Genomic DNA, 23,863 nt, shown 5'->3' on the forward strand with positions numbered 1-23,863 from the left:
TACTTTTCAAATTTTTGTAATGGATTGTACAGATATGTTAGCATAGGCAGCACATACACACCCTAGTCTCACAGTATAACATTTAGAATTTCTGGCCTTGCTTTTTGGTCACATGATTTTATATTATTACTTTCTACTTCATTACCCTCGTCATGAATTGTCTGTCCCTTCTTGCAATTTGAAAACATTGTGGAAACAGAAGATATAATCCCAGTGGCTAATGGTTCACCAGTCAATGAACTGTGAATGGTTCATGACAAAAGAAACAATAATGAAATGAAACAGCAAAACTATATAGGTATAAATAACTGAAAAATATAATGAACTAATGAAAAAATGAAACATCACTCAATGACAATAATGTTCAGTAATAAGGCAATATTTTTCAGACGCCCAACACTACCACTGGCCATGTGTGGATTGCCTGACGGAGGACATGCGAGGATAACTTTTCCACCCCCCACCTCACCCCTCCCATAATGCTCGCATGGTGTGATGATTTGTGCCTCAAACATGCCGCCACACGACCTGGCGCAGGCGCATGTCACGTCGCCATGCGCCACATCCCAATTTGGACAGTTGCACTTGGACCTGCTGAGTTACAAAAATGGAAGCTGCGCCACACATGCTATATGCATCTCAATTTGTGCCTGGTGTTAGTGTGTATTACTGGTTTGAATTATGGCAGCTGAGACAAGAAATTCGAATGAAAAAAGTCATTAAAAAACCAAGGATTGCTCAGCAAGCAAGGGAGAGATGCATGTTCAGACGAGACAGGAAAACAAATGGTCAGAAAACAGACTGGAAAAGGAAGGCAATCATGACTGTAATGAAAACTGAATGTGAATGGGTAGTTCATGTAGCCATACAAATGAATGATAGATGGACCACTTAAGTTCTTTGCTGCAATCCAACAGCTAAAAGAGGACTGCGATGACAACTGAACAAAAGATGGGTAAGATGGCATTTTAAAATGTGAAGAAGTACCAGAAATGCTTTTAACTGAAGACTGCATTGCTTGAAAAAGCCTAGCAGGAGCCTCCATCCAGAAGTGTATGTTAAATTGATGATGATGATGATGATGATGATGATGATGATGATGATGAAGTGTTATTTAAGAGCATAGCAAGTATGAGGAAAGGTACGCTATAGTTGTCATCACTTATTATCATTTTTTATAATATTCTCCTTCCACTCTTTGATCTGTCAATGAAGAAGCTAATCCTGATATTAACACACCACCCCCTCCTCTCTCTCATGACATATTATGATTTTCTGTAATTAATATATTTATTAGGTCTGTTGTTGCTCAATTTCTATCTGCAATGTTTGGGGCAAATTTAAGTAGTGTATCTTAATACCACCTGCAGCTCTACAGTCTCACAATTTGAACAAAAACTTAAAAATAACAATCAGAAAATGAGGCATATTGCTTGAATTTGATTTTGTTTTCAGTGCAGAGTAATTTACTTAGTGTGTTACATTAGTTACTGTTACTGCCATCACCAATGTTTGGGCACTTTAAGAGAATGGATAAAACTATGAAGCCTAGAAAGATGCACCAGTTGAAGAAGAGAATAAGAGACCATTGGGAAGGTCAAGGAACAAGTGCTTAAATGGGGTGGAAGAAAGTATGCATACGCGCTGGAGAAAAGTCTGTGCCAGAGCAATAACACAGAGGTGGTGGGAAGACCACAGCAGATAAAGAAGCCTGTGTTCCACGCAGACCCTGACACTGATGGGAAACTGAAGAAGAAGAAGAAGAGGAAGGAGATGATGATGATGAATATGGAGAACCTAAATGGTTTGCTGACACATGATTTGTGAAAACCATTTGCACAGTGAGATGAGTAGCCAGAGGGTGGGATAGTCATGCATTATTACGGGTTGCTGCCAAACAGATCGTAGTGGACCACTTATTTCAGCAGTGACTGGTTACGGGACTGGTCCTGTAGGAGTCTACAGCCAGGCAAATCCTGTCGTGGTGTATAGTGTTAGGTATCTCAGTATGTGCAGGCCCATTGATTTATATAACCAGCACCTATAATTGGATTGGGATTGCATACATGTTTTATAAAACTGAAACAGGTATTCTTTGAATTGTGATTAAAGCACTGAAGAATATTTAGTTCCTTGCAGACCTTAAAGATCCCTGAGGTGTGCTACCCAGGAGAAATTTCAATTACATTTTAGTACTAAGAAAACTGTTCCTTATTTGTAATGCCACTGGTTTCTATTTATGCCGTTAAAACTGAATACCTAAACACTATTTATGCCGTTAAACCTGAATATCTAGACTAATGTTTTTCTGTTGATAAACCAACCCAAAACCATAGCATAGTGCCCACTTCTCCAAACTCCTGATATTGACTAGAAGCTGATGTGTTGCTGTTTAGAGACTGGAAAAAAAGCAAAATATATGTGAAAACAAGTGATATATTCTGAGCAATGTAGTGGTCTCCTAAATATGTCTATTATGCTACTGATGACAACAGCAAAGGCAAGACACTCTCCCTAGGAACACTGTTCTAAATGCTTGGAACTGATAGTGAACATGAAACCACACTGATAACGTTATACGAAGATATCACAGATGAAATACTTCTAAGTAGTGCTGTTTTGTCTGTGCAAGCCTGCTGTGCAGTAATCTCCTGCAGAATGAGATTATTAACAGTGGAATTTATATCACCTGGATCTGCTCTAGAAGCAAGAAGGTGCTTGGATTCAAAACCCACACGAGACAGCAATTCACCATCCAGCCGAAGGTATAAGTCTAGTAAGGGAACACTACGATAACTCTATGACCAAATGCAAAACTACCAGATTTCAAGAGAGTTAGTAACACATATCTTAAAGAATCAGAGAAGACTCCAATCTCCCAAATGTGATTAAAGAGGGAAAAGAGGATTCCTTTAGCTGAAGCATGGCGCCATTGTGTAAAGGACCTCTACGTGAACAATGATTGTAAAATGACTTATTCTGAATCCATATTCCACATGGATAAATTGCAGTTACTAAGTTTGTCGTCATCTGAATAAAGTAGCAAGTACTCCTTTCACCAACAGCTACGTGCTGGCAGATGAAGTGTTATTTAAGAGCATAGCAAGTATGACTGAAGGTACGCTATAGTTTTCATCACTTATTACCATTTCTGATAATATTCTCCTTCCACTCTTTGATTTGTCAATGAAGAAGCTAATCCTGATACATTGCCAGCTATGTGCTGACAGATGTCTGGATCACAAGTGACAGAGACAGTCACTCCGATGAAATGTCCAAGCACCATTCCTATGATAAAGCACTTGATCCTGAAGATAGGTCAGATTCTCTGGTTGCCACAGTGTCACATACAGGCTTCTGCCGGGATCTCACTTTTTATTCATTGGCTCAAACTACTGGATGACGAACTAGGGAAGCCGCTTTTGGGTAGCAAAGTGTGCAAGATGTCCGTAACAGAGCTATTATACACACATTTTCATACAGAAAATTCATATTTTTATAGAGTAGGTATGGAAGAAGGAAATATAATCATAACTACAGATGAAGAAAATATCCACCTCACATCAATAAGGTACCAGAGCACTTGTGGAAGGGTTTTACAGCAATCAATCGCAACAAAACGTGGTCATTTCCAGATTATATTGCCTTGAAGACACTGGCTCTGAGGGAAAGATATCAGAAAGACAAGCCAGAAATATGTATGGCAGAATATTTAATGTTTCAAAAATCAAGCTATACTGCTATGGCTTTTGGTTGTAACACAAACTACATAATGGAAAGTAGTGAGACACACATTCCTAGAAGAGGCATGCAGTTTACAATGAGTTGAATGATACTATTATGAACACAACAGATTGCTACTCACTATATAGTAAAGATGGTGAGTCACAGATAGGGACAACAAACAGACTGCCAAAGAAAGGACACTTTCGGCCAACTCTTACTTTTTTGACACACTTTCAGTTGTGACTATCCGCGACTTAGCATCTCCGCTTTATTGTGAGTAGAAATCTATCCTTTTCATAATAATATCCTTATTCCATCCTGGATTTTCCATTACTACAACGAGTTTACTTTTTTCACATGGAATAACTACAAAAATACCCAACATACATAACATGATTGGTAACAGGTAACAAAGAGAAGTGTAAAAATATTACTAAACTTACAAACGTAAAGACATTAGTGCACTTACAAGTAGTCTAATTCACCACCCAAGTTTCATGAATGGGATATGAAGAACAGGTAAGGGGAGGGCTGTAAGAAGCATTTTAGGTACATTCATTCTACTGTACTTATGACACTGATTATTGTGTGACCCATTTGTCGTAGATGTACCCAAAAACTGTCACTTACAGCAATAATTTAATGTTTATTCCTGTGTTATTTGATGCAAGGTTCCTCCCTGCCATCTAATTACTTCAAATACTAGCAGATCTGTACCATCATCAAGTGGCCCAAATATATAACTCTAGCATACAAACAATATAAAATTTAATATTCAGTTGTGTGTAAGTACATTACACGTTGTCTTCCACTGGCTGGCTAACTTCAAAATTCAGTAATAATTGTGCAATTAATTAGTTTGCATTGTAATTCAGAACCCCAGATATACTCAAATTTTCTATGAATATTTACATCTGCTGGCAACTGGGGCTGAACTATGTTGCACAATGGTTAAGGCACTGAACTCGTATTAGATACTTCTGCCCTCGTACTTTACCAGCTGAGCTAATGCTCTGTCTTTAATGACCTCAATTTCACTGAAACTTTTTCCTTTTGTTGCTTCAAACACAGCAAATTAAGCAATCAGTGCTGTCACAACTTTTCATTTCTTTCTTAACTGTTCCCTGTACATTCCAGCCAGTCTTCTGCCACTTATCATTTGTCATTCAATGTTTTAGTTCTCATTCACATGCACATTTTCTTGTCTCCCATAAAGACAGGAAATGAGTACAGGACATGAAACTTAACAAATAACAGTAGTTTGCACATTTAGTCATGTTTGCAGCAATTTTTTAATATGGCTACTTAACCTAAAAATAAATAAACATACATATATGAATCTAGTATTTTGCTACGAGACTCCTGTTCTATTATAATATGAAAAATATCACACCTAAATAAATACTGTAAAAAACTGAAACATATCACAATTTTTTGGCCATGTAACCTTAGAAGATAACATACAAAGAATGAAATCACAGCTTCAAATATGAACATAACAGCTATTATAAAAGTAACAACAATCTTTGGTACATTAACATTAGATAATGTCATTGTATCATCAGGTAGCAGCTGTACTTGTTGATGGCCTGCTTAGATGCTCTGCCAACCGCTTCTCTGTAAATTAAATGGCCATCACAGAATATTTGTGTGGTATAAAGTTACCTTAAAATTAATTACAAACACTAACTATGCTGTATTGTATGCAATGACAATGTAAATTAAAAACTGTATGAAGGGTGTTTGATATGTCCTTGCAAAGTCTAAGAGATCGCAAAACCGGCACGTATCGAGGTTATGTTTAGTTAGTAGCATTTTTGTAAAGAACACACACCAAGTTTCAGCCATATTGGTCTATTTCTTTGTGTTTGGCATTCATGTGAATCAAGGAAGTCAAGTGATTGCCAAAAATGGACGAAAAAGAATTCTTTATGGTGATTAAACATTACTTTATGAAAGGCAAAACGCCTCAGGAGACTAAAGAGAAGCTTGATAAACAGTACGGTGACTCTGCGTCTTTGATTAGAACAGTTTATACGTGGTTTCAAAATTTTCGGAGTGGTCATATGGGCACAAGTGATGCTGAACGTTCTGGACGCCCTGTGGAGGTTATGATTCCAGAAATCATTGATAAAATCCATGATATGGTGATGGATGACAGAAGAGTTAAGGTGCTGTGGGCATCTTGAATGAATGAGTACATAATATCAATATAATGGAAGGAAACATTCCACGTGGGAAAAATTATATATAAAAAACAAATATGAGGTGACTTACCGAACAAAAGCGCTGGCAGGTCGATAGACACACAAACAAACACAAACATACACACAAAATTCAAGCTTTCGCAACAGACTGTTGCCTCATCAGGAAAGAGGGAAGGAGAGGGGAAGACGAAAGGAAGTGGGTTTTAAGGGAGAGGGTAAGGAGTCATTCCAATCCCGGGAGCGGAAAGACTTACCTTAGGGGGAAAAAAGGACAGGTATACACTCGCACACACGCACATATCCATCCACACATACAGACACAAGCAGACATATTTAAAGACCTGCTTGTGTCTGTATGTGTGGATGGATATGTGCGTGTGTGCGAGTGTATACCTGTCCTTTTTTCCCCCTAAGGTAAGTCTTTCCGCTCCCGGGATTGGAATGACTCCTTACCCTCTCCCTTAAAACCCACTTCCTTTTGTCTTCCCCTCTCCTTCCCTCTTTCCTGATGAGGCAACAGTCTGTTGCGAAAGCTTGAATTTTGTGTGTATGTTTGTGTTTGTTTGTGTGTCTATCGACCTGCCAGCGCTTTTGTTCGGTAAGTCACCACATCTTTGTTTTTTATATATAATGAGTACATAATATTTTGCATAAACATTTGGACATGAGAAAGCTATCCACAAGATGGGTTCTGCGATTGCTCACACGTGACCAAAAACGGAATCGTGTGAAGTTTGCAGCTGTTCAGGAAGAATTTGCAGGACTTCAAGTGTTGTTTCGTCACTGTGGATGAAACATGGATACATTACTATACTCCTGAGACCAAACAACAATTTAAACAATGGGTTACCAAGGGAGAATCTGCACCAAAAAAGGCGAAGATCATTCCTTCGGCCAGAAAGGTTATGGCGACTGTCTTTTGGGATTCGCAAGGGATAATCCTCATCGACTATCTGGGAAAGGGTAAAACTATTACAGTTGAATATTACTCATTGTTACTGGACTGTTTGAAAACTGAGCTGCAAGAAAAATGCTGGAGACTGGAACGCAAAAAACTCCTTTTCCATCACGACAATGCATCAGCATACACCTCAGGAGTTGTGGTCGCAAAATTAATGGAAACAGGATTCCAACTTGTTTCACAGTGCCCCTATTCTCCAGACTTGGCTCCCTCGGACTACTATTTGTTCCCCAATTTGAAGAAATGGTTGGCGGGACAAAGAGTTTATTCAAATGAGGAGGTGATTGCAGCAACTAATAGCTATTTTGCAGACTTGAACAATTCCTATTATTTGGAAGGGATCAAAAAATTAGAACAGCGTTGGCCAAAGTGTGTAAGTCTAAAAGGGAGACTATGTCGAAAAATAAAGGTTTACCCCAAACACATAAGTAGTTTTTATTTTTGCACAGACTTTTCAAATGCTCCTAGTAAGTGAGATATTATCAACAATTATACTGATTCTAAGAAAATAATCTTACAAAGATATAGCAGGGAAATGCGAAACTACCAAAAGGATGGAGTCAACAACATTAAGGTTTAGGGCAAGAGAAGAACAGATAAAATACTTAGTTTATTACAGACACAAATCTAGAACGAGAGACCAGGCAATTCAAGAGAAGCAAAATGAGCGACTGCCAGCAATGATATGATATACAGAATGGAGTTCTCAGTTGGCACTGAGCCTGAATGGTACAGTGATTATGAGATGCCTTACCACCTTGATATTTCATATAAATGCTCACACTGAGGGAACACTGAAAACAGCACAGTGACAGTGCCTTTCAACAGACTGGAATAATATCACACTATGTTTTTGTATGTGTGTGTCAATGCCATTCTATTTTTCTCTCTGCCTTTCCTCTATACATGTCATTTCAAAAATACAACAGCTTCCATTTTTTAGTCTTGATCTGTTCTCTTGCTTTTTTTGTCATTCTTTTATTCATCCTACCATTTTTACCCCATAACATTGCTATCATTGTTAATTTATTGAATACGAAAAAGAACTCTCATTTAACATCATAAATGAACTCACCAACACTGGGGTGTTAAATGTTAATGGACCTCCTTTACTTTTCATTATCCCTTTCTTTGTTTTCCTCGACTTATCACAAACCTAACTTCAGTGCCAGTTCAGAACTACTATTACTTTTGGTAGTAATGGTGTACGAAATGTTCTTTTTGCTGTTTTCCATTTATATATTCTTCTGTTGTTAATCTCATTCTTTTTTTTTTCTTGGCCCAACTAATCTCACTTCATACACCTTCACCAGCATACTAGCATTCACTACTGTATGCCAAGGTTTTATATCAAGTTGAAATGAGGTTTGTATGATATTTATAACCTTTCCTGTCAGTTCCTATTTCTGTAGAAGTGAAAGAATGTTCTACTGCTCTCAGTTTCCTGTTAATTTTTATTTGTCTCAGTTTTGTAATAGTTTCCACACTGAAAAGTACAGTAAACATCTTTTCAGTCCAACAAACTTCATACAGTATTATATCTTAATGCCAAAGGCACAAAAGATTGAGGATTTTAAAGTATTATGGACTACAACAAAACAATTACTGCACTGCTGCCATTAGTAAGCACTCCACTCCATCTGGTGTTTCAAATTACAGTTTTGAATTTTCATACTAGGTGGACCACAGTGGGAAAGGCAATGTTTGTCATACATATCACTTCTTAATACTTTCAAAGATTTTCAGGCCTACTTTCAAACTTGCTCTATTAATTTCTTCTATTCATTATTGAAATTTATTATGAATAGAGCTAAATAATAGTACATACAATAAGATCAGTAAAATGCAGTCACATCAAGTATGTTCCATTAACAATTATTGTTACTTCTTTTCCCAGTTTAAGGTAAATTCCTTTAGAACTGCAGATAATAGCTTCCATGCCATGTAATATCCTTGCTTGACTCTTCTTTCAAATCTGAATTTCTTACAGTTATGGTGAAGTTTAACAGAATCTACAACATTTACAAATATATACTCCTCAGTATGTATATTAAGAGGAAAAAATCAGTGGCTTCTTTCTCGTCGGCTTTTACAACAGATTTTGTTGAAAATTTGTCAAAAGCTTTTCTCAAAATCTTTGAATGTCAGACAAAGTGGTACTTCACACTCATTGCTCAGAACTATAATTTCATTTTCACATCTTGCAAATGGTCCATGTGCTATGTCCACTTCTAAAATCAGATTGTTCCTTTGGCTAATAAATATCTAATGCTTTTTCTATTGAATCAAACGGAAAATTCATTGGAGAAAAGTGTAAATTTAGAAGGAAACTGTTGACTGGCTGAAAATGGAATGCTTGGAACATTTTCTCTCTACTGTCAGTTACGGTTTCATCTTTAATAATAAAATGTGACTTCTACCTAACATAAGTTTCTGTCTTATTTTCACGAACTCATTTTTCTGTCAATTGTTTCCCTTGGTAAATTCCCACTGTAAATTCTCAAATGCATTTTAGGGCATTTCCAGATAGTTTTGTTCAAGTCAACATATTCTAACATGTTCCTATTAGCATTTGTTTGAAACTAATGCCTTCTCTTAAATAGCTGCCTTGTTCTACTTGAGGTTTCCTTAATTTAAATACCATAATCTCAAAGTTTCTTTCCTTCCTTTGAAATTCCAAAGGTTTTACGCACCCCATCTGGCATCGTCATTCCAGCAACATTTGCTTACAGAAATATCTTTGTAAAATAATTGCTTCGTTTCATCTGCTTATGTATATCCATCATTACATATAAAGTTCAACTTACAGCTTGATTTAATTTGGTACCTCTCACTATTAAATAAATTCTCAAAACAGCTGTATTTCTATTTGAGATTTTCTTAATTGAAAGACCATAATATTTTTTTATCAGACAACTCTGTTTCTTCCCAGATTTGTATCCTTTTTTACTCAGGATCATATTAGTACATTATCAGTTCAATATTTAAGGTATGTGAGGCTCATCACACCCTGTACAATTTCTTTATTATTTTATTAAATACAGCAAAGTTTATTTTTAATTCCATTTCCGCTGCTGCTATTCTCGGCAACTTCAATGAACATATAACCTCTGCCATATTGGATAACACACTCAAAGTGTTCCATTGAAGAATAGATCTTTAATCTTATTTTCACAGTCAAATGCCCATTGTCATATTGAAGTCGGATTTGCTATTATTTATGTTTCTGCCTCTTTTTAGAAGCCTTCTATCTTCTACCTCATCATTAGATTCTGAGACAATAATGCACAGATTTAAATGATGTTTTTTTTTTATATTTTTAATATAAGCCTTGCTATTTTCATTGAGATTTCTCCAACATCTCACACCACAACTATATCCCAGTTGATCTTTTTAATTCCCTTCCCACCACTAACCTGTCTTTGGATACAAAAGTTCTTTAATTTACTGCCCCTAAGCACAAATTATTGGAAACAGATGGCTATTTAGCCAAACTTCAAGAAGATAGAAGCAACTGAGCATAGCCCATGACCTTACCCAGATTTCCTCAGTCCACTGCTCCCAATATTCTTCCCCAGGGGCCAGAATATCAACATTCCAGTATTTACATGTTGCAGCAGGGCTACCAACCACCTTACCAATAGCCTGACAAGGGTTAAATACTTTGGTAAGTCATAGGAACAGCATTAAATCTCAGTGGATAATTGCTCATAGCAGATTCAGCACAGGTCTGAGTCCTGGATAACAGTGCCTGGAATCAACATGACTAATTTGCATTCTGACTCTGAAGTGAATAGAATTATTTAGCAATCAGTCAGTCTTTGTGTGATTCATATAGCATCCAAGTCTCTGACTCAAGACACCAACTCACCATCTGTCTGCAGTGCAAGTTGTTAAGCACCCAACCCATATTTATTCCCAACAAAGGCACACATCAAGAGTGTTAACTTAAAGGTACTAACAGCTGTGCTGTACAGAAGTCTGCATTGACAGTAGGATCTGCCTCCACAGAACAACACCAACAATGCTATAATTTTTAAACTTTTAGCTTACATCACAAACATTTCCCAAACAGAAAAAAATAAAAGTTTTTGCCCTGCTCCATTACTTATCATCACACACCACACATCTGCAAATACATAATCATTTGCTGTCTATTTCACTTGCCACTGCTGTAAGGCCCCCCTACACACACACACACACACACACACACACACACACACACACACACACACACACACACACACACACACCATTAACTATTCTGCACAGTTCACATAATTTATATAACACGCCCAGTATGCAAGATATATGAGAAAGAAGAAATACTCTTGCACATTCTGATGCCAAAGAAGGCAGATGCCAACAGGTGAAGATATTTTCTAGATTTAGAAAGAGCTTTTGATAATGCTAACTGGAATATACACTTAAAAATTCTGGAGGAATAGGCCATTTATAGCTTGTACAGGAACCAGATTGTAGTTATAGAAAGTTGAAGGACAAAAAAGATTAGATTAGATTCAGTTTTTGTTCCATAGACCCAAAAAAATGAGATGATTGTTATGGGTGTGGAATATGTCACAAAGTATAACATAAAATATGTAAAACATTTGAATATAATACTTACTATCCTGATCATTTGTCAGGAGATTGTCAGAATGGGTGAATACATTACAGTAAACTGTAACTGCTAATATTTACAGAATTAATACACTGTCAGAATGAATAAATTAAATAAATTTATCAGACACAAAATTCCTAATCTTGACTGTTGTGACAAAATGCTGTCAAAACTTAAATTTAACAGACATTTTATTTAAGCTGGTCTAACAGTCCCTGTTAAGACATTTCTCTATAGAGTAGGTGAACTTGCCTTTCAAAAAGTCTTTCAAACTCTGTTTAAACTGTGCTTCATCATAATCCATGTTTTTTAATGGTTGCTGGCAATTTATCGAAAATGTGTGTTCATGAATATTTGACCCCTTTTTGTAGCAATGTAAGTGATTTTAGGTCTTTATGTAGATTGTTCTTATTCCTAGCATTGATACTATGTATTGAGCTGGTGGCTGGAAATATATTACTTGCAACAAATTTCAATAAGGAATAAATGTACTGAGAAGCAGTGGTTATAATGCAAAGTTCTTTGAACAGGTTTCTACATGATGTTCTTGAATTAACACCACAAATGATCCTTATCACACGCTTTTGCACGCTAGAAACTTTTACTCAGTTTGATGAGTTGCCCCAGAATATCATCATGTATAACATAATAGAATGACAGTAAGCACAGTATGCAAGTATTTTTATATTTATATATCTCCTACATCTGACATCATTCTCATTGCAAATACAGACTTGTTCAGGCGCTTCAGAAATTCTGTGGTATGCCCCTCCCAACTCAATTTATTATAGAGTCGTAACCCAAGAAATTTAACACTGTCAACCTTTCCAATCGGCATGCTGGAAGGAGATCTCTTACAGGTTCTGAACTGCATGTAGTTAGTATTTTCAAAGTTTAATGACAGTGAATTAGCTTTAAACCATTAATTAATGTCAGTGAAAATTTGATTAGCAGCTATTTCTAAATCTGTACTTGATTTGCTACTTATTGCAATATTTGTATCATCTGCAAACAAAACGAACTTAGCATCTGGCAATGTAACACACGAGAGGTCTTTAGTGTACACAAGAAAAACCAACGGACCAAGATGGAACCTTGTGTAGTACCACACAAAATTAATTCACAATCAGATGAAGACTGACTGCTTACTGCATGGGTACTTCACAACAACACCCTTTGTTTCCTGTTAGATAAGACTCAAACCATTTTGCAACACTCCCGGTGACACCACACTATTCTAATTAACTTAAGAGAATGCTGTGGTCCACACAGTCAAAGGCTTTTGACAGGTCACAGAAAATGCCAGTAACATCTAATTTACTATATAATGAAGAGATGTGACTTACCAAACGAAAGTGCTGGCATGTTGATAGACACACAAACAAAAACACAAAATTCAAGCTTTCGCAACCAACAGTTGCTTCATCAGGAAAGAGGGAATGTTTCCCTCTATTATATTCATATCTTTACTATATAATGAATTAAATATATTCTCACTGTAAGTGTAAATAACTTTCTCTATATCAGAACCCCTAAGAACCCCAAACTGTGACTTGGACAATATATTATTTGCAGTCAGAAGCTTAAGGAGACATTTGAACACAACCTGTTCAAATATTTTTGAAAAAGCCGGCTAAAGTGAAATTGGTCAATAGTTTGATGGTACCTATCTATCACCCATCTTGTAAAGAGGCTGAACTTCAGCATATTTTAGCCAGTCTGGAAATATTCCACTGATAAGAGATTGATTACACTTAAGAAAGAACTCAACTCGCATGAGCACTCTTTGGTTAACTTCGTTGATATGTTACCATATCCACCAGAATATTTACATTTTAAGGATTTTATGATGAATGCTACTTCTTTGGGAGATGTGAGTGTCATTTCCATTTTACTGAAGTTAATTTTAAAGACTGGTCTCAGATACTCCATTGCACTGTTCACCGAATCTGATAACCGCAAGCTGACAGTAACAGAAATAAAGTACTTCTTTAAGAGTTTTGCAACACAACATGCACTTGTTACCAATCTCTTATTTATTTTTAGAGCTATCTATTTCCCTTCCTTTTTGGCCTCACCTCTCTCTCTTCACTACATACCATACAGTTTTCATTTTGTTGCCTGATGTAATGATCTCTTTCTCATAACAAATTGCTTTTATTTCTGGATTACTTGCTTCAGTATTTTGCAGTATTCTTTATAATAAATTACAATTCTAACATCAGAGCTGTTCCTAGACAGTAGATACAGTCTCCTTCCTGTCCCACATATCTTCATTCCTTGTGTAATCTTTTGTTTATTTTTTGACTTCTGTGTGACTTAAGTTACCTTTCGAGGAAAGAAATTTTCAAAAGTGGAGGTAACTTTATTAACGAATGCTTTGTACTTTCCCTTTGAATCAGAAGTATTGTAAACATCTATCCAGTTCATTTCTTTGAGCAATTTCCTGAATTTCTCAATTTTCGACTGATTTATTACCCTCCTGTATTCAGATTTAACACATTTTTTTTATCCAGACAAGTTTCACCATTTAACACGAGATGCTGCATGTCATGATCAGATTGCCCATGTACCATTGGTTTTGTGATATGACTTTTGTACCTAGATTTGTCTAAAAAGATATCATCAAATGCAGTCTCAGAGCATTTACATATCCTAGCTGCAAAGTTCACAGTACCTACTAAACTAAATGACAGTGTTACTGACTGCAACAATTGTTCACAGGCAAAGCTTTTCAATAAACCCACATTAAAATCACCAGCAACCACTTTTTTTATGTGAGATGGGACAACAGAGCTTCCAGATTTTTTATGAACAGGTTAAAATTTCCTGAATGTGATCTGTGTACACTTACTATTATAATGAACTTATTATGAAACAGTAATTCTGTTGCAGAAGCTTCTAAGTGCGGCTCTGAGCAAAATTTATTACTATCAATATTCTTGAAATCAAAACAGTTTCTGGCAACTCCTCCTTTCTCCATATTTTCTCTACAGATGTAAGAAGCTAACTTGAATCCTATAACATTTAACATATCTATACTAGTGGTCAGTGATGTTCAGAGAGGCTGATTATATCAACTGGTTTGCTCAACTAATCCTTCAACACAAATAACCAACTCATTAAGCTTACCCCTTAGTCTTCGGGTATTCTGATGCAATAAGGATAAATGATTCTGTGCACTGGCTGAATTACAACTGGATGAACCTAACTTTCCAGTCAATTTTTGAGTATCAAGTTTAAATGAGAGGCTGTCTGCATGAACTGTGTACATTAAAATTTGCTTTCTGGCTGCCTGTTTTATTAATGTGAATGTCATTTTCAGCCTGACCCTGAACATCTTTCATTTCTGCCCTCCCTACCCTAAAAAAACTGCTGTTCTATCACTTGTATCCACTGGCACTTCACACTTGTGATAGTGTCCCCCTTAAATTACTTGCTATTAGCCCGAACAATTTTCCCTTCCCTCTCCTGTTGAGCTGAAGGCCATGCGTAGTATAGTTCCACCTGCTGATAGAGTCAACAGGAACCACACCAATATGAGACCTCATATCTGATCCAAGCAGCCATTCCACCTCTAAATTAACTCTCCTAACAGATGAGTTTAAATGAGGCTGGTGTTGGCGCCTCAGAACAGAAACAAGCCCAACAACAGTATGTCTCACTGCTGGAGCTGAAGCAGCAGTTGAGAAGGTAGTGAGACAGGGTTGTAGCTTATGCCCATCATTAATAAGTATGTACAACAATCAGGCAGTACAGGAAACCAAGGGGAAGTTTGGGGATGGAACTAAAGTTCAAGGAGAAAAAAGAAAAACGTTGAGGTTTGGCAATGACAATATAATTCTGCCAGAGAGAGTGAAGGACTTCAAAGAACGGATGAATGGAATGGACAGTGACTTGAAAGGAATGTGCAAGATGAACATCAACCCATGTAAAAAATAGGGTAATGGACTGTTGCAAAACTAAGTCAGACAAATTAGGTGACAATATATCAGGAAATGAACACTCACCACTGGATATGCAACAAGGTAATAAAGTTCTCTAATTTACTGCCCTACAGGAAAGTTCTCACACTAAAATTATTCTTAGGACCTACAGCTGGCTGAAACCCAAAGTGGGAAGCTCTGAGATATTTAGTGAGTCTTGGAATGTATATTGGATAGACGGATTAGAGACTAGAGGAGGGAGAGTGTTCACTGCAGCTGACAAAAATACTGTCTCTAGTGAGGTCGAAGTTTAGTATGACACTGAAGTTATCTGGTCACGTATAACAAATGTAGGAGAAACCAAGTTAATTGTTGAATGTTTTTACCAGCAACCCGTTTCCACTGTGTCCGTTCTAGAGTTGTTCAAAGAAAGTCTAGGGTCAGCAGCACTTAAATACCCAGATCATGCAGTAGTAGTTGGAGGCGACTTTAACCTACTGAGTACAGACTCTGACGTCCATGGATACATTGCAGAGGGTGGGGGTACAGACAGAGTCGTGCGAAATACTTTTGAACAAGTTTTCTAAAAACTATCTTGAGCAGCTAGCTTGGCAGCCCACATGCAATAGAAAGCATTTGTAGCTACAAACAGAACAGACCTTATCGACAATGTCAGTATGGAAACAGGGATTAGTGATCATGAAGTTAATGAACCAGTCAAGAAGGCTAGGAGAGTGTTTCTGCTAGATACAGCAGATACGTGGTTATTAGTACATCATTTAGTCAATGAACTGGCATCATTTATCTCCAGTAAGATGCATGTAGAGAAATTATGGGCAAAGTTTAAACAAATTGTAAATTGCGAACTGGAGAGTTATGTGCCTAGTAAGTGGATAAAGGATGGAAAAGACCCACCATGGTTTAATAATGAAATTCAGAGGATGCTGAGGAAGCAGAGGTTGTTGCACTCTTGATTCAAAATGGAATGCACAAATGACGGCAAGTGAAGGTTAGTAGAAATTCAGGCATCTTTGAAAAGATCTACGTGCGAAGCATACACCAACTACCATCAAATCTTAGCAAAAGATCTGGCAGAGAACCCGAGGAAATTTTGCTCTTGTGTAAAATTGCTAAGCGGGTCTAAGGCTTCCACTCAGTCCCTTCTTGACCCGTCTGGTAGGACAACTGAAGACAGCAAAACGAAAGCCAAACTTCTAAATTTCACATTCAAGAAATCATTCACAAAAGAGAATCATACAAACATACCTTCATTTGACCATCAGACTGACTCCCATATTGACGACATAGTAATTAGCATTCCTGGCGTAGAGAAACAACTGAAAGATCTGAAAGTAAATATTTTATCAGGTCCATTTTGATTTTTCAAAGAATACTCTACACCACTGGCACCTTACCTAGCTTGCATTTATCAAGAATCTCTCGCCTAGTGCAAAGTCCCAAGTGACTGAAAAAAAAAGCGCAAGTGACTCCAGTATATAAGAAGGGTAAAAGAACGGATCTGCAACATGAAGACCAATATCCTTAATTTCCGTTTGTTACACAATCCTTGAACATATTCTCAGTTCGAAAATAATAAATTTTCTTGAGACTGAGATGCCTATGTCCACGAATCAGCATGGTTTTAGAAAGCATCGCTTGTGCGAAACTCAGCTGCTGTGAATATACTGCGAACTATAGATGCAGGACAACAGGCAGATTCCATATTTCTAGATTTCCAGAAAGCATTTGACACAGTGCCCCATCACAGACTTTTAACGAAGGAGTTAGCATATGAAATAAGTTCACAGATATGTGAGTAGCTCTAAGACTTCTTAAATAATAGAACCCACTATGTTGTCCTCAATGGTGAGTGTTCAACAGGGGCAAGGGTATCATCAGGAGTGTTCTAGGGAAATGTGATAGGACCACTGTTATTCTCTATACACATAAATGATTTGGTGGAGAGCAATCTGCGATTGCCATGGTGTACACAGAAAGTGTCTAAGTTGAGTGACTGTAGAAAGATACAAGACTACTTAGACAAAATTTCCAGTTGGTGTGATGAATGGCAGCTAGCCCTAAATGTGGAAAAGTCTGCGAAGTGATATGAGAGGAACAAGCTTGTGAGAACTGCAGTAGGAAAGGCGAATGATCAACTTCAATGTATTGGGAGAACTTTAGGAAAGAGTGGTTCACCTGTAAAGGAGATCGCACGTAAGACGCTGTTGCAACCTATTCTTGAGTACTGCTTGAATGTTTGGGATACATACCAGTTTGGATTGAAGGAAGATATCGAAGCAATTCAGAGGTGGGCTGCTATATTTGTTACCATAGGTTCAAACAACATGTCAATGTTACAGAGATGCTTCAGGAACTCCAATGGGAATCCCTGGAAATCCTTGTCGAGAAACACTATCGAGAAAATTTAGAGAACCGGCATTTGAAGCTGACTGCTGAACGATTCTACTGCCACCAACATACATCGCACATAAGGACCATGAAGATAAGATACAAGAAATTATGGCTCATACGGAGGCATACAGACAGTAGTTTTTCCCTAGCTCTATTTGTGAGTGGAACAGAAATGGGAACGACTAGTAGTGGTACCCTCCACCATGCACCGTATGGTGGCTTGCAGATTATCTATGTAGATGTAGATGAGTAACTGAAAGTACTAGATGCGTTTTGCTATTTGGGCAGTAAAATAACTAATGATGGCCTAAAAGAGAGGATATAACATGCAAAGTGGCTGAAGCTTCAAAAAAATTTCTCAAAAAGGGGAATTTGTTAACATCCAATGTAAATGTAAGTGTTAGGAAGTCTTTTTTTTAAGGTATTTATCTTGAATACAGCTGCAGTATCCCCACGGTACCACCTGCGAGACAGCCATCAACTATACTGTAAGTTGCCAAAGGTTCGGTCCACTCTGGATACTGAATGAAAACTATACGACACCAACACAAACATACCGCGATGTTTTCAATCAAGCCTCCACCAACTGCCATGGTACTATGGGGAGCCAGCCTCACCACTAGAAGTGTAAGCTTAGACATAAACCGTATTTCCATCACAGGAACTACCTACCTTTTGAAAACCATGTGTCTGCTCTATGCTGCATCTGGTGTCCATCCACTGGGTATGTATTTAGGAAGCCGTACAGCTACTCTACAGTTAGTTTGCAGTTTGCTGAGCAGAAAGGGGATCATCCCAGTGCAGCATCCAAGCCTTTGCTGAGTGCATCTGCCATTCACTGTCTCTCTGGGCTTTGTCTTCAACAGCTCTCAGCTCACCGCCTCACTGGACCTCATCTTCGATCCTTCCTCAACCTCACCGCATCGTATGACCACCTTCAATCCATCCTCAAGCAGCTTACTACTCTGTGCTGACTATGGCCTCAGAGACTTGGTCTATATAAGATCATCCCAGTGAAACTTCTGTGATTGACATTCAGTCAAGAACATTCCAGTGCAACATCTGAATGACTTTTAGCCTGCACCAAGCAATGCAGACCGACATCCCAAGAAACTGAGTTATTGTATTCTGTTCCTTAGAATTAACAGAAGTACTACTGCTCCTTGCTACCTGGGCTCATCAATTGTGTCATGATGCACCCCCCAGTCATGAACACTACGATAGCCTTGTGCAGAAATGAAACACTGATGATAAGCAGTTCAGTCAAGAAGAGAACAGAAGATTCTGAAACAAAGTGCTACAGAAGAATGTTGAAGATTAGATGGGTAGATGAGGAAGTACTGAATTGAACAGAGGAAAACATAAATTTATGATACAATTTTACTAAAAGAAGGATGTGCGTGATAGGGTGCATTCTAAGGCATCAAAGAACTGTCAGTTTGGTATGGGGCGGGGGTACAATTGTAGAGAGAGATCAATTTATGAATAGAGTAAGCAGGTTCAAATGGATATATGTAACAATAGTTATTTAGATGTGATGAGGCATTCAGAGGATAGACTAGTATGGTGGGCTGAAGACCACAACTTATGGTAAACATTAATTTGTCTCCCTCTGGTAACATAATCTGCTCTGTTTACCTATCTTTCTCCTAGCCTGTCTTCTATCCCCCACCTCTCATAGTTCAGCACAATTACTGAATTATATGCTGCTAGCTGAGTAACTGGCATTGCCCGGGTATGCATCTATTCCAATCTTCCACTAGTCCATCTCCTCATTTTCCCATGTCTCTTCGTCTTCTCCTCCCACCTCTCTCTGCTTATCTCTTCCTCTGTCCCCTTTGTCCATTTGCTCCTCCACCTCTCTCTGTTTATCTCCTCCTTTCCCCTCATGGACTGTTCATTCCCTCCTTCCTCCTTCTGACTTCACATTATCATGCTCACCCCAATAGCAGGCTGGTGGTTCTTACCCCCACAGTATTTCTTCCCACAATGTATCAAAATTGGTTGAAATTGTTCCAAGGGTTTAGGATGAACTTTTTACCTATGGGTTTGACTGTGCGCATACATGTCAAATGTATTTCACATACATTTAAAACATGTCAGATGTATTTGTACATGTACTGCACCTGTACCTCTAGCAAATTTCATCCTGCAATTTCCTTGTCACACAGCTCAATGTTTATGAGGCCTTATCTCTTGAACTACATGCTATACAATGATGTAATCTTGCTGTTACATTCAGTGGCATACATGAATACTGTCTGCAGAATATGGTGCAAAATACAGTTAATACTAAAGATGCAATAAGTTAGAACATCACACTACATGTGGCAATTTTACTGCATAAGCAGTGAAAATGTAATAAGTGATAACTTTTTTCCTGTCATCATTTTGTTGGATCTGTCAGCAAGAAAAAGTTCCATAAAGATGTGAAGTTAAGAGTAAAGTTTGTCGAAAGTCTCTAAGGGCTCTCATTCTCAAATACTGGTTGACCAAATTACGGGTGTTTGCACATTGTGGGCTACACTGCCTTTACTTTGATAGGTAGGTGGTCCTTACCTCTGCAGTGATAATTTCCAGTCGATAAGTGATTTGTGTGCCAAGTTTGGTTGAAATCTACCCACTGGTTTAGGAGGAGATGCGGAACATACTACAAAAATGGACATACGCGTGTGTGTGTGTGTGTGTGTGTGTGTGTGTGTGTGTGTGTGTGTTTATTTTTGTTTTCCAAGTCTCCTCCTAAACTACTGGACAGAATTCAACCAAACTTGGAACACACATTCGTTTTTGTCTGGCATCAATCACTGCTGGATTAAGATCCACCCACCTATCATAGTTCAGGAGATATGACATCACATATGAAGTTTTAATACATTTATTCTTTACTACTGAGAAACTCTTACAGTTGAGTCAACTTGAGGAAATCCTTGATACCTGGCAGTGCTTTTGGCAGCTTTCACTGTGAAGCACACACAGCTGTGGGCAACAACAAAAGCCACCTCTTGAGATATGAAGAGGTGTTGCCATAAAGATGTTTACAAAATCAGGTTTTATAAATGCAAAGAAGCTGCACCTAGCATATAGAAGTTGACAGCATCATCCCACACTGAATTTAATGGAGGAGTACAAAGGCCATTTAATTATTCCTTACCGACATCGAATGTAGCACTGCCATCTGTGTAGCTAATCACTGATATCCTTCCACCTGAAATTTTAATCCTATTTCTGAATCTTCCTTTTATTTTCTATATTAGTCCTTTGATATACAGGCTGAACAGTAGATGAGGAAGGCTGTATCCCTCCATTATGTCCTTTTTAATCCAATCAGTGTTCTCTTGATATGCCATTCTAATTGTTTCCTCTTTATTCCTGAATGTATTGTACAAGGGTGACTCCAAAAGAAATGCACACTATTTTTTTTTAATCCATCTTTTATTCTATATGTCTGAAAGTGTTACAGTGTGTAGATACATCCTTTATGAACAATATTCTCATTTCTCCACATAATTTCCATCCCTCTCAACTGCCTTACGCCACCTTGGAACCAGCGCCTGTATACCTGCATGGTAAAACTCTGGACCAACCAATTGGAGCCACTGTTTGGCAGCGTGCACAAGGGAGTCATCATCAAACCTTGTTCCACGAAGAGAGTCTTTCAGTTTCCCAAAGAGATGATAGTCACATGGAGCCAGGTCAGGACTGTAAGGCGGGTGTTTCTGTGTTGTCCATCCGAGTTTTGTGATCGCTTCCATGGTTTTTTGATTGACATGTGGCCGTGCATTGTCATGCAACAGCAAAACATCCTGCTTTTACCAATGTGGTCGAACATGATTCAGTCGAGCTTGAACTTTCTTCAGTGTCGTCACATATATGTCAGAATTTATGGTGGTTCCACTTGGCATGATGTCCACAAGCAAGAGTCCTTCAGAACTGAAAAACACCACAGCTTAACTTTTCCAGCAGAAGGTGTGGTTTTGAATTTTTTCCTTGGGTGAATTTGCATGATGCCACTCCATTAATTGCCCCTTCATCTATGGTGAAAACTGATGGAGCCATGTTTCATCACCTATCACAATTCTTTTAAGAAATTCATCTCCACCATTCTTGTACTGTTCCAAAAGTTCGCGGCGTACCGTTTTTCTTGTTTCTTTGTGAGCCACTGTCAACATCCTGGGAACGCACCTGGCACAAACCTTTTTTAGTGCCAACACTTTCAGCATTCTGCAAACACTTCCTTCGCCTATCACAATGTGGCGTGACAATTCGTTCACTGTGATGTGTCTGTCAGCAGTCACCAATTTGTTAACTCTCTGCACATTGACAAACTGCCTATTGGCTTCTGTCTCGGGTTCTTCGGCCGACGTTCATCTAATGATTTTTCTGACGTTTCGCCAGCATGAGTGGCTGGCATTGTCAAAGCTTCACCCTCCATTGCCGGTGGTGAACTGGAGCCCAGCTCGCGGCCGCAGACTATATGTACCTGGCGCGCCAACGTCCGACGGCTTCTCCGCAGTCATTTCCGGTGCGGTTCTCCTCTTGCTACCTGCGATGGTCATTCGCTGCAGTACAGGAAGCCAGGATCTGTTTACCTTAAGGCTTTCCTCTTTCTTGTTCAAACTGTTCGCGTGTTTTTGTATTTCTACAGCTTCTCTGAACAAGCGTGTGTGATAGTGCTTCTCTACAGCCAGAACTTTTGTGTCGGCGAATTTTATTATGTGGTCGGTCTCATTCAGTGCGTGCTCTGCCACGGCCGATTTCTCCACCTGCCCCAACCTGCAATGTCGCTTATGCTCTTTGATCCTGGTGTTAATGGATCGTCCAGTCATTCCGACATAAACTTTTCCGCATGTGCATGGTATACGGTATATTCCCGGCATTCCAAGTGGGTCTCTTTTCTCCTTCGCCGATCTAAGACACTCTTTGATCTTCCTTGTTGGTTTGAAAATCGTCTTTACACCATGTTGCGCAATATACGGCCGATTCTGTCCATCACTCTGGGAATGTATGGCAGAAAGGCCATACCCGAGATTTCTTTTTCTGGTTCCTTACTTCGCCGAGTGTTTGGCTCCGTTACACTTCTAATATAATTTGTGGAGTACCCATTGCTCCTCAGGACAGTTTCCAGGTGTTGCATTTCTGGTTTGAGGTGTTACAGCTCACATATTCGTCCTGCTCTCGTTACGAGCATACTAATCATGCCTCTTTTCTGGCTCGGGTGGTGGTTTGACAGTTTGTGCAGGTATCGGTCCGTGTGTGTCGGTTTATGATACACGCTGTGTCCCAGGTTTTCGCCGCCCTTGTGACCAGCACATCTAGAAATGGCAGTGTCTTAGGAAGTCACCGAGCTGTTCTTCATCATGGCTCCACACCACGAAAGTATCATTGATGTACCTGTACCACACCTTAGGTTTGCAAGTCACCGAGTCCAGTGCCTGTGCTTCGAATTGTTCCATGAAGAAGTTGGCCACCACTGGACTGAGAGGACTACCCATGGCGACGCCTTCCAGCTGTTCATAGAAATCGCCATTCCACGTGAAATAGCTCGTGGTGAGACATGCGTGGAAGAGCTTTCTGATGTCTTGTGGGAAAATAGAACCGATGTGCTCCAGAGCGTCACTGAGTGGCACTTTCCTAAATAATGAAACAACATCAAAGCTGACCAGGATGTTGTTTGGTGCAAGTTTCAGTTTCTTCAGCTTCTCAATGAAATGTCCTGAGTCCTTAATGTATGTGTCGGTCTTCCCCACATGTGGCTGGAGCAGAGAGGCCAAGTGTTTTGCCAGTTTATATGTCGGTGATCCAGGAGCGCTAACGATCGGTCTCAGTGGAATGTTGTTCTTATGGATCTTGGGTAATCCATACAGCCGAGGTGGTAGGGCTTCTGTGTTGCGCAGGTTTCTCTGTATGTCCATCGGCAGAGAAGACGCCTTGATCAATCGATTCGTATTCCATGTGATACGCTGCGTCGGATCGGCGCTTAGTTTTCGGTACGTCGTCGGATCGAATAGGT

At 38.7% G+C, this 23,863-nt stretch overlaps 1 protein-coding gene across 1 annotated transcript in view; it reads right to left on the bottom strand.

Annotated features, from left to right (window-relative positions):
• Nucleotides 1–5,083: 5,083 nt before the first annotated feature.
• LOC126418749 (osteopetrosis-associated transmembrane protein 1) overlaps nucleotides 5,084–23,863 on the bottom strand; it is a 101,591-nt gene continuing 82,811 nt past the window's right edge. Inside the window, exon 6 of the mRNA XM_050085674.1 lies at nucleotides 5,084–5,343. Within this exon, the coding sequence (XP_049941631.1) occupies nucleotides 5,288–5,343 (56 nt within the window). The 3' untranslated portion in view covers nucleotides 5,084–5,287. The remainder of the gene's footprint in view (nucleotides 5,344–23,863) is intronic.

Source organism: Schistocerca serialis, chromosome 9, assembly GCF_023864345.2.
Source record: "Schistocerca serialis cubense isolate TAMUIC-IGC-003099 chromosome 9, iqSchSeri2.2, whole genome shotgun sequence".
In the NCBI taxonomy this organism is placed as follows: Eukaryota; Metazoa; Arthropoda; class Insecta; order Orthoptera; family Acrididae; genus Schistocerca; species Schistocerca serialis.